The sequence below is a fragment of the Spermophilus citellus genome (genome assembly GCF_964194105.1).
Source record: "Spermophilus citellus genome assembly, chromosome: 4".
Lineage (NCBI taxonomy): Eukaryota > Metazoa > Chordata > Mammalia > Rodentia > Sciuridae > Spermophilus > Spermophilus citellus.
In genome coordinates this window covers 61616807-61629803 of record NC_138185.1, presented here as the reverse complement: position 1 = coordinate 61629803, position 12997 = coordinate 61616807, and the positions used below count along the sequence as shown (strand labels likewise).

The 12997-nt window shown below is 49.8% G+C and overlaps 1 protein-coding gene across 2 annotated transcripts in view; it reads right to left on the bottom strand.

Moving 5' to 3' along the window:
- RGMA (repulsive guidance molecule BMP co-receptor a) overlaps positions 1 to 12997 on the bottom strand; it is a 38409-nt gene that overhangs the window by 7323 nt on the left and 18089 nt on the right. For both annotated transcript variants that reach the window (XM_081293589.1, XM_081293590.1), the window contains exon 3: positions 397 to 911. In XM_081293589.1, the coding sequence (XP_081149715.1) occupies positions 397 to 911 (515 nt within the window). The remainder of the gene's footprint in view (positions 1 to 396; positions 912 to 12997) is intronic.

The following is a 12997-nucleotide window of genomic DNA, read 5'->3' as shown; positions in this document are numbered from 1 at the left end:
CCTGTCTCAAAATAAAAATAAAATGAGGGATGGGGATATAGCTCAGTGGTAGAGTGTCACGGGGTTCTATCTCCAGTGCTGGAAAAACAAACCAAAAAACAACAAAAAACCAAACAGGCCCCCACCAACCCCAAAACTCTATATACATATGAATGCAGGTTTATGACCCCAAAATACACAATTCTCAAATCTCTAGTGACCAGAAGTTTGAGAAATACCACACTCTGGGCAAAATGCAGATATGGTTCTAGGTTGATTTACCTCATGACAAAGAATCTCTAGAACAGTTCTGAATCACTTCCCGTGCACCGACCATAAGAGCACAGTGGTGCTGGAGGGTCTGGGGGCCAAGTGTCTGGATCCTGGTACCAGCGCGGCTACCTCCCCATTCCTTACCTTGCTGGTGGCAGTGGCTGGGGAGCCAGGCAGCACAGGTGTGTTGGTGACCTGCACATTCAGGTAATTATTGTCGATGAGTGGCCAGGCGCCCTGCACCTTGCAGGTCTGGAAGCGGTCTGTGAAAGTCCTGAGGTGCGGGTCCCCGAACAGACCACAGTGCGTGTAGTTGGGGGCGGCTGAGTGCTTGTGGAAGCTCTTCTCGTAGTGGCAGATCTCGGGGCTGTCCGAGCGCTCCTGGCTGTCCCCTGCTGGTGGAAGTGTGCGCAGGCGAGGCTGTGAGGTGGGGCCATCCTTGGAGCAGTTGTGCTGGCTCATGAGGTCCTCTATGCCATGGACTGCGGAGTGGTAGGCCAGGTCACCCCGGCAGGTGCGGGCCGTCCGCCGCGTGCACAGGGCGTAGGTACGCAGGGCAGCACAGAACTCAGGGGCGTCGTCAGAGGCCGGGCTGTGGCTGCCGGACGTGGCGCTCCAGAACTCAGAGTTGCACTTGAGGATCTTGCACGGGGAGATGGCTGTGGAAGGGAATAGACAGACCATCAGGGCAGGGCCCAGGGACTCCAGGCCCCTTCTCCCCTGTGTGGCCGGGATGCAGGGAACACACACCCATACCGCATGTTTGCAGATGGTGAGAATTTTCCGCAGGTGCTTGTAAAAGGTGACACCTGCCCTATCTGGCCTTCTGGATTCTCTTGCACAGCTGGTCCAGAGCTGGAATGGCCAGACATGCAGACCTGCATGTTGAAAGAGCAAGTGGGGCACCTCCCAGCTTAGATAGCAGAGGAGTGGTCAGCAATTCCATGCAGCAGGACTGTGGGAACCGACAGGCCATTCTTGGGCCTCTGACACTTGTGTAGACTTTCATGGCTAGCCTCAAGAATTTTGGCATGAAGCAAGAGAAATTTGGCAGGAATTTAGGCTCCACTCTTAAATGTGTCCCTAGTTCTGCCACTGTTGACCTTGTGCAAATTACTTAACTTCTCTGTGCCTCTTTATATTCATCTAGAAAATGGGAAATAGGATTTACAGTGTGAGGTCATTGAGAGTGTTAAATGATTTGTCTCATGCATGGGACTTTGGATGCCACTGGCATATATAGCCAAGCTCAAAGACTACTGGCTGCTATGATTCTATTAGGCCTGATCATTAGCACCTGGCTTCTGTCGTGGTTACTGTAGCTCCCATCTCCGTCTTGCAAGTTGGGAGTCTGAGAGTGGTAACCTTGGATCTGCCCTAATTTGTGTGTGTGTGTGTATGTGTGTGTGTGTGTGAATCACAAGCTTTGAGACCTTATTAATGATTAGCCAAGATGACCATGCCTAAGAACTGAGGCTTTAACACACCTGAATCTTGAACCTGGACTTAGAGAACTTGCCCTTTCCTGGCCTTCTTCTGCACAGTCCATAGTGACCACAAGTGGCCAGGCAGGCAGACCTGCAGTAGGTTTGAGGCTTCCATACAGGTCCCAGGACAAAGGGGCTGGTGGATCAGTTGAGAGGCCCGGTCTCTGAGGTCACAGCCCAGTGCTGGGTGAGGTGGCCTTCAGTCATTGCCCCCATCATTCCAAGTTGGGACCCTAACTTAGTCTGTGACCTGGAAAACACCAGTTTGCTCTTCTGTTGCTGGCTTTACTTATAAAATTGAGTTGGACATAAAAGCAGGAACAAAAATATTCACGAGCAGGCTTATGAAAGAATCCAGGAGCACGCAGCCATCTCAGAGGTGCCCCATGTGATGCCGTCTGCACCAGGTGTCCACCCTCTACTTGGCTGACCCCTCTCCTGGAGCTTCTCCCACCCACCCTTCCAAAGTGGAAATCACCTGTCCAGGACACACACCGGAGTCCGAGGGCCAGTGCTTTCCTTGTCATGGGATCTGTGCTTGCATCATTGTTGATAAACAAGGTCGTTTCAGGTGGTATCTGGGTGAATGTTTTTTCTTTTAATTATTTAAATGAGCACCATTAATTATTTAAATTAATTATTTAAATGACACCAGGAAAATAATTTTGATGGGAAAGCTGTAGCTTTTCCATTTAAGTTGAAGAAGTAGGTTGGCCCAACAGCAGTTAGGTGGAGCCCTCTCTGCAGAGGAGCGCAGGCAGGGTAAGGTGGGCCTGGGGATCTGCACTTGGCTCAAGTCCCTGGGGTCACTTTGGATTGGCCAGGCTTCAGAGTAAGGGTGCATCTTTTGCAATAGTCACAAAGGGCCAATTTAGAAATGGCTTGTCTGGGGTGTGTCCCATTAGGGACACTTCCTCTGGGGTGGGACAGGGACCAGTGGTGAAGAATCAAGAGTCAGCTCTCCCCAGAAGCAAACAGCAGGAGCATGTGCAGCCGCCTTATCACCAACTTAGAGCCACCGGAGGCCACAGAATGAGGCCCTGCCACTGCGCTCATCCACGAGCCCTTTGCCTGCTCCCCTCCCTTCCCAGAGTCCACCATCCTAGGAGCAGTGTCCTGGCTAAGTGGGCATGGCCGCCTGCCCACCTATTGCTCACAGGTGGTGACAGAGGTCACTCTTGCACTCGGGAAATTCAGTGTCACCAAGTTTAGGAGGGTACAGATTTATGACATGGGGCAATGCCCAATAGGAGAATCTCACCAACGTGGGGACCTATTTTGGGAGGCAGCAGTGGGGCCGATAGCCAGGGTAAATCCAGCTCTGCCATGCCATTGCTGTGTGACCACAGGCAAACTTACTGACCTCTCTGAGCTACAGAGAAGCATTGGAATCTCTCCACGGGTGCACTGAGGGGGACTAGTGATGAAAGCAGAGTCTGGAGAACTCAGGAAGGAAGCTCCACAAAAAAAGATGTTTTTGTGTTGTTAATTCTGTTCTGTTAAATTTATGGGGGAGGCTGATAGAAATCACAGATAATGTGTACTGAGCATGTGCTCTGTGCGGGATGCTGTACGTGTGTCTCTTTTAACCCTATGACAGCCCTGGGACTTAGTATCCCCATTCAGCAGACAAGTACACTGAGGCTTACAGGCATTAAATAGCTCCTCTCCTAGCTTTCTGGATGGAGGGTGGATGCCAACCCAGCTCTCAGGCTCCAAGATGCTTTCCCTCCCAGCCTTTCCAAGCAGCACTAGGTCCTGTGGGGACCACAGGATGAACAAAGACCTGAGTTCTGCTTCCTGCCCTTGAGAGGGCTTACTGGGGAAGGGGCCGTGCACCCATGACTCCACTGGGAGAGAGCCTGGGACTGGAAGTGGGGTGGATACAGCAGTGGGGCAGACACACGGGTTGGCCCTCATCTCAGAAGAAATAACCATCAGGACAATAAAGCCCTGAACTCTCTTGGCCGTGTGCAAGTGACAAGCGGCTTTCATATTGCATCTTCACTACTTACCCTAAGCAGAGGACGGGAATTTCTATTATTTTTATTTGATGGATGTAAGTGCAGAGGACTTGGGGACTGGAGCTAGCCGGGGTCACACAGCCACAGTGCTGTGGTGCTGAGTGGTTTCTATGCTTTTCAAAGTGCAACTGCCATAAGAGTCCGTCCCGGAGATACCAGCTGAAATGGCCCAGCTCCCCAAAGGTCCAAAAGTACAACGTGGCTTCTCTTCCCAAGCCTGGTTCTGATGCAGCCACGTGTCAAATCGATTCTGAGCGCTTCCTGAAGAAAGGCCTGCAGGGAGCCCACCATGGGCAGATGCTGCTGTGAAAAGGCCCACCTCTGACTCAGGTGGCTCCCCGGCTGCCCAAAGTGTCCAGGGCACCGTGAACCAGCCTTGCAAACCTTCCTTGGTGCTTCAGAGGAAATCCAAGGGCTTCCATCCCAGATGGGGAAACCGGAGCTCAGAGCAGGGGAAGGGGAAGGGGTTACAGGGCTGCTACTGATGTGGCAAGCTGGTACCAGAACTGGGGGTGCCTGCTGCCCTGTGCCTTCTCTTCAGATGGTAACACTGCTCTCTGGGGCTTGTTGGCCTAAAGTAGACATGTTGGGATGTCATTTCCCAGGAACCTCAGAGAGGGTCCTTGGGGTTACCCGGGCTGGACTGTCCCCGTGGGTGGTGAGCTGAGAGGCCCTTGACCCTCACAGAGCTATCCCACTGGCCCATGTCCAGTGTCCTAAATCACCAACTGCAAGTCCGCCAGAGGTCAGGGACCTGAATGTAATCTGGTCCAGCATCAAAAGCAAAAGCTGTGGTGTCACCTGCCAAAGAGATTCCAGAGGGGCTGATTTTTATGTGTATCTTAAAAAAAAAAAAAAGTACAAGACCTTAAATTCAGACAGAAAACCTTGGAATTCTGAAGCAAGTGTCCAAGGAAGGGGGGGGGGGTGAGTTTGAAACAGATCTTACAGCAACTCAGGAAGTAGCACAAGGAAGCCAGCTTTTCAGCACAAGTTACCCTCAGTGCTTTCAGTAATGCAGAAGGGAGCTTGCAGCCCTGGAGAGTGGCAGCTGACCAGTCCCACCTGGGCACTGCAAAGGGGAGAGTGGCCCCTTTTAGTCCTGTATCCTCTGGGTGGATCCAAGACAGCCACTATGCATGGAGTGGACCTGATTAGAAGTTTTCCTAAGCTTTCATTTCTACTCCAGCCACTAACTTGTTCTTGGATAGCAGCGGTACCTCACAGACACCCAAGAAAAAGGCAAAGGTGCCTCGTAGAGCTTATGCCCTTCAAAAACACATTGGTGAGGCATTGTGTACTTTGCATATTTTCATTTGACCCAGGCCTTCTGAACGTCTGGAACTTTTAGGACCAGCTGTTGGACAAACAGGAGAGCCCTGAGACCCTAGATGGGAGACCCACAGAGACAGTGGTCTGGCCCTGCCCAGACTCACCAACAGGAAGCTCTTGAATTTGATCCATTGCCCTGCCTTGCCAGGCAGGGGATGTGGATCAGATGTGGATCAGAGTGAGGCCCAGGCATGCTTAGAGGACAGGGTGGGCTCCCAGACCTCGCAGGGTGCAATGAGCCTTTAGTGCTCAGCTTGGGACCCCAGGCAATCCTATGACCCATTAGTTCTTGACTTGTGCAATAGAGCCAGAGCTGCTTCTCCTCTGTGTAATCTAATGTACCAACAGCACAAAGGATCACTAGGACCAAACGCAATGTTCACTTTTTAAGGTGCACCACAGAAATCCACAACTTGGGAGCTGGGGAGGATGCCAGAGCTTACCAGTTGCCACCTTCCTTTGTCCCAGAGGCAGGACACTCCCTACAGCACCCTTGCCAGGGCAAGGCGGGGCCCCTCCTGCTCTGGACAGCTCCAGTTCCTTCTCGGGGACTTCCCTAGGGTCTCCATTCTTCGCTACAGCCATACAGAAAAGGCTAAAATATAATTGTCCTACATTTGTTATTTAATATTTATCAAGACTGCCACTGGGCTTTCCCGCATCACCTTCTCAGGCCTAGTCCTTCAGCTGCTCTTCCTATGGACCTCACTGGGCCATCTGTGCCATCCCAACACCTAACTGGGCTTCCTCTGGCCACCAAGATGCATCCTCCCTATTTGCCTGGGAATCTCCCAAGAATTCGGCCCCCATCTTCGTCCTGGCATATGGTGGATCCCATACAGCACACTCAAAAGCACCCCTAAGATGATTTGATGCCTCTTTTTACTCTGTTCCCCAACTAGTTCCCTGGGTCTGGAGCACGGGCTTGCTCACAGCCCACCTAAGTAAGTGTGCGTAGGTAACACTTTGGGGAGCTGGGCTCCAGACGGCTTTCCTTGTGGGCTGAGCCACAGCAGAAAGAGAATTCACAGCGCACAGCTTGTTGGATTTCATTTTTTTTTTTCTTTTTAATAGCAGCCCAGTGCCTCTGGGAAGCAGAAAGGCAGAGCGGGGCTCTTGGAACACCAGCTGTACAGACCCAGGCAGGATGAAAATATTTATGCACCAGTGCGGCATTAGCTGCTTTCAGAGTCCTCCTTTGAACTGTTAATCAAGCCCAATCTTTCAGAATAATAGCCTGATTATTACCACGCTGTTTGCATAACAAAGAAGCCCAATAAAACTTATTTTGCTGTTCACGGAGGGGGTGTGAAGGATCAACCCTGAGAAAGGAGTCTTAGGAATGTGGTGAGTCGCTCCAGAGCCTGAGCCCAGGAATAAAGACAATGCAATTTGCCACCAAGAAAAGCCCAATAGACCAATAAATTACCCGCGTGCAAAGGGATTAGATCAGGTTTCAGTTGCAGTGCAGGAGGAGTGGGGTAAGCCGGGAGGGAAGAAAACCTGCTCTCTCTTAAAGCGGTAAGGCTCATTTCAAATAGAGTCCCACGGTCAAGTTGTCTTTATCCAACTCTGTGGCTTGCATAGTAACTGTCTGAATTCATTTGCCAGCTGAAAGCTCTGGACCGTACCATGTGCTGGGAACTGTGATTAATGCTGTTCCTGGAACAAGCCTGTTAGTCTCTGGGCTTAAGCAGACTCAGTCATACCAACTTGTGGAATGCAAAGCAAATGTGTTTCCTCTGACTACATGATTTAAAAATGGAGGTTGCTTTTTGTATGGGGGAAGTAGCATTTCAGTGACAGGTGATACAGGAAAGGAGGACTCTGGAAACAGGAGCCTCCAGAATAACTGAGATAGCCAAGAGGCGAATGCTGGTTGGTCAGAGTGCAGCCAGGGGTTTAGGTATCAGGCATAAAGCAAATGTCACTCAGCCTCTCTGCCTTCCTCTGCTGGAGGGGCAGGGACTCTGCAAAGCCCGCTTTTCTTTTGTCACCTAGTTCCCTCTTAGATCCTAGTACCCAGCACCAGACAGAGAAAGAAAAGCTGGAGGTGGAGAGAAGTGCACCTTCTGTCCAAGGCTGTTCCTGCTCCTTGAGCAATGGCCCTTCTCCCCATCAGCCTCTGGCATTTTTGCACAACGTGCCACTCCCCAAGCACCAAGACAGGCCGGGCAGCCCCTCCTTCAAGTTCCTCTTCTCTTGGTCCCTCTGGCCCCAGAGGTAGAAGCTGCTTCCTGCAACTCCGTGTGCCTCAGTGGTCCCTCTTTGCTTTTCAGACTCATCCAACAATTCCCAACCCTGGCTTCCCTCTGAAACCCTGGGTGGCTGTTCTTTTCCTGACTGACCTGCCTGCCCAGGGGCTTTGGCCTTTGCCAGTGGATCAGAAGGAGCCCCTGGTGAATTGGTGGTAGGAAAGCGATATGATCATAGTGCAATTTGAGGAAGTGGGACACTGAAGAGGCCACGGCTTCAGTTAGGAGAGAGGCAGGCAGACGAAGGGAGGGAGCAACTTCCCAGAAAGTCACTGCCAGCCTGTGGGGACACCGGCCTCGAGACCTCCCACTTCCCCGCCTCACTGCCCACTTGGAGTGGCAGCAGACCCCAGCTGCCCTCTTGGCAGCATGTCATATCAAAATCCTGAAGGGGGTGAGGGAGCTAGCATGAAGCCAGAGGCCAACTCGCCCACACCTAGCCTGAGCCCCATGCTTTGGCTGCTCTCCACCCTCTCCTTCTGTCCCTTGTCCCACAGCACTGCATCTAGGTGGGGGACAGGAAAGGCCTTACTGTCACCATCTGGTGAACTCTGGCCTGAGCTGTACTCTAGAGTCTCCTTCAGTTGAGGGCCGCCTGAGGCTGCCTGCTGGTGTCCCTCCGGGAGGAACCGCATTCCATCATCCTGGCTGGGGCATCACCCAGGCTGCTGTAAACATCCAGGTGTTTGGCATCAGATACCGAGAGGAACACGCCCAGGACTGACTGCATTTTTTCACCAGGTTCAGCAGAGCTACCTTACTTAACCTATGACAGCCACAGCGGTCTCTTACCTCAAAGACATTCCTCCCCCAGGCCTGCCTAAGAAGGCCTCAAGGAACTGACCTGGCCTGCAGCTCCACCTCAGTGTCTCCCACCCCTTCAATCCACTGGGAATTTCCTAAGGGTTACCTCCAGGGTCTGGCCTACTGGAGAAGGAAGCTTGACCTAGGGAGGGAAGGAAGGAGGGCAGGGGTCGTGGAGGGTTAATGCATTGTGGGGTGACTCTGGGTAGAAATGGCTGAGGGCTGCTCTTGGAGCTGAGGCGGGAGGTGCTGCCCCCTTGACACCCCAGCCAGTGTGGCTCTGCCTCAGACTCCACACACACCCAGATGCCACAAGAAACCACGAGAAACCACACCAAGTGCCAAGGGCAAGGGTACACCTCAGTTTTCTAAATGGGCCAGTTCGTCAGCAGGAGAATGGTTTGAAAGTCTATTTGCTTGCTCCCAGAGGCCACAGGCAGTCTGTCAGTCAAGAGGCTGAGCACTTCACTGGGCAAGAGGGACCCATGGTGGACCAGGGCCAGGGCCAGCATTCATGCCAGCAGCATCTTGCCTTAAAACATAGGCTCAAGCTACCCCAGGTGCTACAAGGAGGGTGGTTATAGACAATAATGTAACTTCCCAAATGTCAATAAAGCTTGTAGGTGAGTGATTTGGTCTTCCTATTTTGAGGCATAACCCCTTTTCTTGCCTCTAGGGCTGGTACCAGAGATGATGAACCTGGCCCTGCCTCCAGCACCCTGGGTTCATTTGCTTAGCCACAGGACAAAATGCATTCAAAGTGGCTGTCCCCTCTCCCTGCCATTCTCCGGGAGGTCCTCCTCCTTAGCCTTCCTCATGCACTGGAAGGGCAAAGGCACTTGGCTGGGCCCAATACCAGCTGGCACACACACCGGGGCTAGTAAGCCTGTGTTCGTGGGACATTCCTCAGCAGACAGCCATAATAGGTGTCTGAGTATCCTGACTGCTCGGCTGAACTGGTACATGAAATGAATACAGAAGCAAAACCCAGTGGGCATAAATCTGACTTGGGAAAATGCGCACAATGATGGCCCTGCCAGTTTTTCTTCCTGATGACTGGCTGCCATGTTCTTCTTTGGAATGCTTAGCCAGATGGACAGAAAGCAGAGTGGGCTTCTGGGAAGAGGCAAAAGCACTTGGTCCATGGGAAATGTGGACACCTTTCATTTCACTATTCAATTATATCCCCAAAGTTTATTTCTCACCCCTGACTTTTAAAGCCTCATATGCTACATAGTACAGTCTAATACACTAGATAGAAAATTTAATCTGGTATATGAGGAAAAAACAGGAGTACAGATTCTACTTCTGGCTCAGCTCGGTAACAAGCTGTGTGTGTAACATCAGGCACTCTCTGACCCTCTGTTTCCTCATTAGTAAAATGAGAATGATGATCTTTATGGGGATGTGCTTAAAGCATCTAGCAGAGTACCTGGCACATTGTGACCACTCAATCAATAGAAGAGCTTTTAAAATTATTATTCTCCTTCAAACGATCATACTTTGGAGAGAACAACGTGAAAGGTATTATGTCTTAAAGAAATTTTGTGAAATGTTAATTAATGATGATTGTGAGATGTTAGACTGTGGGTTATTTTTTGTTTTTAATTTGTGCTTTTTGGTATTTAGATTTAAAAGTGAGATTATTCTGGGAAAACAATAACATTGTAGTCTTTGTCCTTTGAGCAAAAACAAACAAACAAACACATAAAATCAGCCTGAGCATGAAAAATCCAAGGGCCCTGTAGTTCCCAAGACTGTGCTAGCTATGCCTGGGAGGGGAGGGGAGGGATAGAGAGAAGCAGAAAATAAGGTTCTTGCCCTTATAAACAGAACTGATGACTGAGAAGAACACAAAATCCCAAGACCCATGAGTCAATGAAGCCAAGGAGCAGCTGAGCCATCAACAACCAAGGTGACAGGAGCCCAAGGCACTGATCTGTGGGCAGGGTAGTGGGCATTCCTCTCCAAACTAATTCACCTGGCCAAATGAGGTGGAGAGAGATGGTGGCAGCAGTTACAGCAAGGTGACAAGGGGCAAAGGCAGGAAGAGCCCCAGCCCCAGGTGACTGGACTGCATGGTGGCCCCTACATACCAGGGACTTCACAGCGGTGTACCGACACACAGGCGAAGAGGGATGGAAAGTAGGTTGACCAACCATCCTGGTTCACCTGGGACTGGGGATGTATCTCAGGATTCTTAGCTTCCAGTTAAAACTAGGAAAGTCTTGGGCAAACTGGGATGAGTTGGTCACCCAGGAAGAAACAGGTCTTTGAAGTCATGCAGGCTGTATTTCAGCCCAGCAGCAAAACAGCATGGCCCCTAATTGGTACTCAACCCAAATCTGGGGTACTCTGTCCAGTACGAGGCCTTACACATTTCACCAAGGAACAGGATCTTAGCAGGAATCACAGTCCCCCTGGCAACATGTAAACTGGTCCCCACGCCTACCCACTTATTCTTGTAACCCCCCTTTCTCCATCTCATAGAAAGACCTTATCTGTGCCCCTAGATCCCCCCATCTTGTGTTCCCAACTCTCCTGCACTCCCCTCCTTTGAGTGCTGGTGCAACTACCAGAAATTTCTCTAACCTTGCAGAGAGGTCTCCCTTTTCCAAACCAGAAGACCAGAGATCCTTTCCTCTACTCACCAACTCACCCTCAGGGCCCATAGGGCCAATCATCTATAGGAGTTTAAAATTACCTCTCCTTAGGAGCCAAGGCACTGCTCTGGCCACCCCTTGACATAATGGCTATGAGCTGGCTCTGCTGCCATCTGGCTTTTGTAACTGAATGTCCCTTGTTCTCTCTTCTACAGACTAAGTGATTGTACCCCCCATTCATATGTTAAAACCTAACTCCAAACGTACTGGTATTAGGAGTAAGGGGGTTTCAGAGGTAATTAAGTCATGGGAATAAAGCCCTCATAAATGGGACTGGTAGTCTTATAAAGGGACCCTAGAGAGTCTTCTACCCCTTCCACCCTGGGATAACAGAGGGAAGGGAGACATCTATGAGTCAGGAGGTGGGCTCTTACCAGACAACACTTGGCAACTTAATTTTGAACATTCCAGTCTGTTGAACTGTGAGCAATAAATTTCTGTTGTCACAAGACTGTTAGTCAATGATATTTTGTTACAGCAGCTCAGCTGGACTAAGACACTCTCCTTTTGCTATACAAAGTCCAACTGTGAGAGAGTAATAATGTGGTAATTAGGCAGGGCCACAGGAGGCTACCTTGCTTGCACATTTTAAACTGCAGTTTTAACAGAAATATTCTCATCTCTAGAGCAACACAGATGTGCTTGGACATTACAGAGGGCTTTGGTCTCCCAAGAATCAGTTTACCCTCTGAATAACATTTAACATTTAAACATTTTAAAAATAGCTGCTGTATAAAAATGTAAGGGAAAGAAATAAGGAATAAAGAAAAGCTACAGTGCAATAATTCTTAGAACCAGTGGTCTTTAAACGTGAACATGTACCATATTTCCTGGGAGTGCAGATTGTTGCCCCCTCCCCAGAGTATCTGCTTCAGTAGGTTTGGGTGGGCCCTGAACTTGCATTTCTAACAGGTTCCCAGGGGAGATGGATGCTTTTGGTCCAGGGACCATACTTTGAAAAACACAGCTAGAGTACAGCATCCACGTGTAGTTAACAAGAAACTTGTCCAAAACATGCCTTGGGTGGATTTCTCTTAGAAGAATGGATTTCTCTTGCTTGATAAGTCATGATGGCCTCAAAGCTTAAAAACTATTTATTAACTGTGTCTGGAAGAGGCTATTTGTGGAAGGAGTTTTTTTCTGGCCTCCCCCTCTTGGGTAGATGTGGCCACTCTGCTCTGACCCACAGCATCATCCAAGCTGATGGTCTTCCATTTCGCGTGACATGGCAGAGCCCCTTTATCTTCACTAGGCTATGTCTGCCTGAAGGCCTTGGTCAGAGGCTGTCACTGAGGCAGGGCCACAGGAGGCTGGCCATACACATGAGTAAGTAAATGTAAACACTCAAAACAAACACTCTCAGTCTAGCAGAGCGTAAGCATCTTTCTGCACAGAACTATGTCCAATTTAATTTGCACTCCTGTGGGCTTACTCCTGGCAGCCATTCAAGCTGGCCAGCTTTGAACAAACCTATGCTTTCACGAGGCTGCTCAGCCAGTTTCCACCTGTCTTCAGTGGGAGAAGCCGTGGCACACAGGGTCCCAGAATGTGTCTTTGGGCCTCCCCTTACACTTGCCAGGGCTATTTATTTATTTATTTTTAACTTCCCACTTTCCGCCAGAAGTGCAGGTTTTCTGACATTATGCCAAAGCCCTTTCCTGGACCAACCTATCAAAGGATGTGACAGTTCGTCTCTTTGTTGTGGAAAGTACCCATTTCATCCCTTACTTAGGAAATTGTCTTTAGACCCAGGTTTCTTGAACACACAAGTTCTGGAGCCTTCGGTTGATTTAGTTATGGGGTATGGGAAGCTCAGTTTTCATTACGGTGGGCAATCTTGACCACATGCAACTGTCAAGGAGAAAGGTTAGCCAGTTGGCATGGTAGTAGAGCAGCTATCTGTTCCATCTGACGGGTTTTGGTTACCGGTTTTGAAGCCAAAAAGAAATGGGTTTCTTGGAAACAAAAGTGATGGAATTTAGGCTGTGAATTATATAACCCACCATCATGCCGGAATACTTTCAAATAAAAGTTTTTAAGACAAAGAAATGAATTGAGAAACAATATAAACACTACTACTCAGCCTTTGCTGCTTTTCCTACCTCGAGATCTTCTGCCAGTCCCTCCTTAACTCCTCTTCCCTCCTAAGAAGTTAAAAAAGTGCTGCAGCTTTAAGAGCA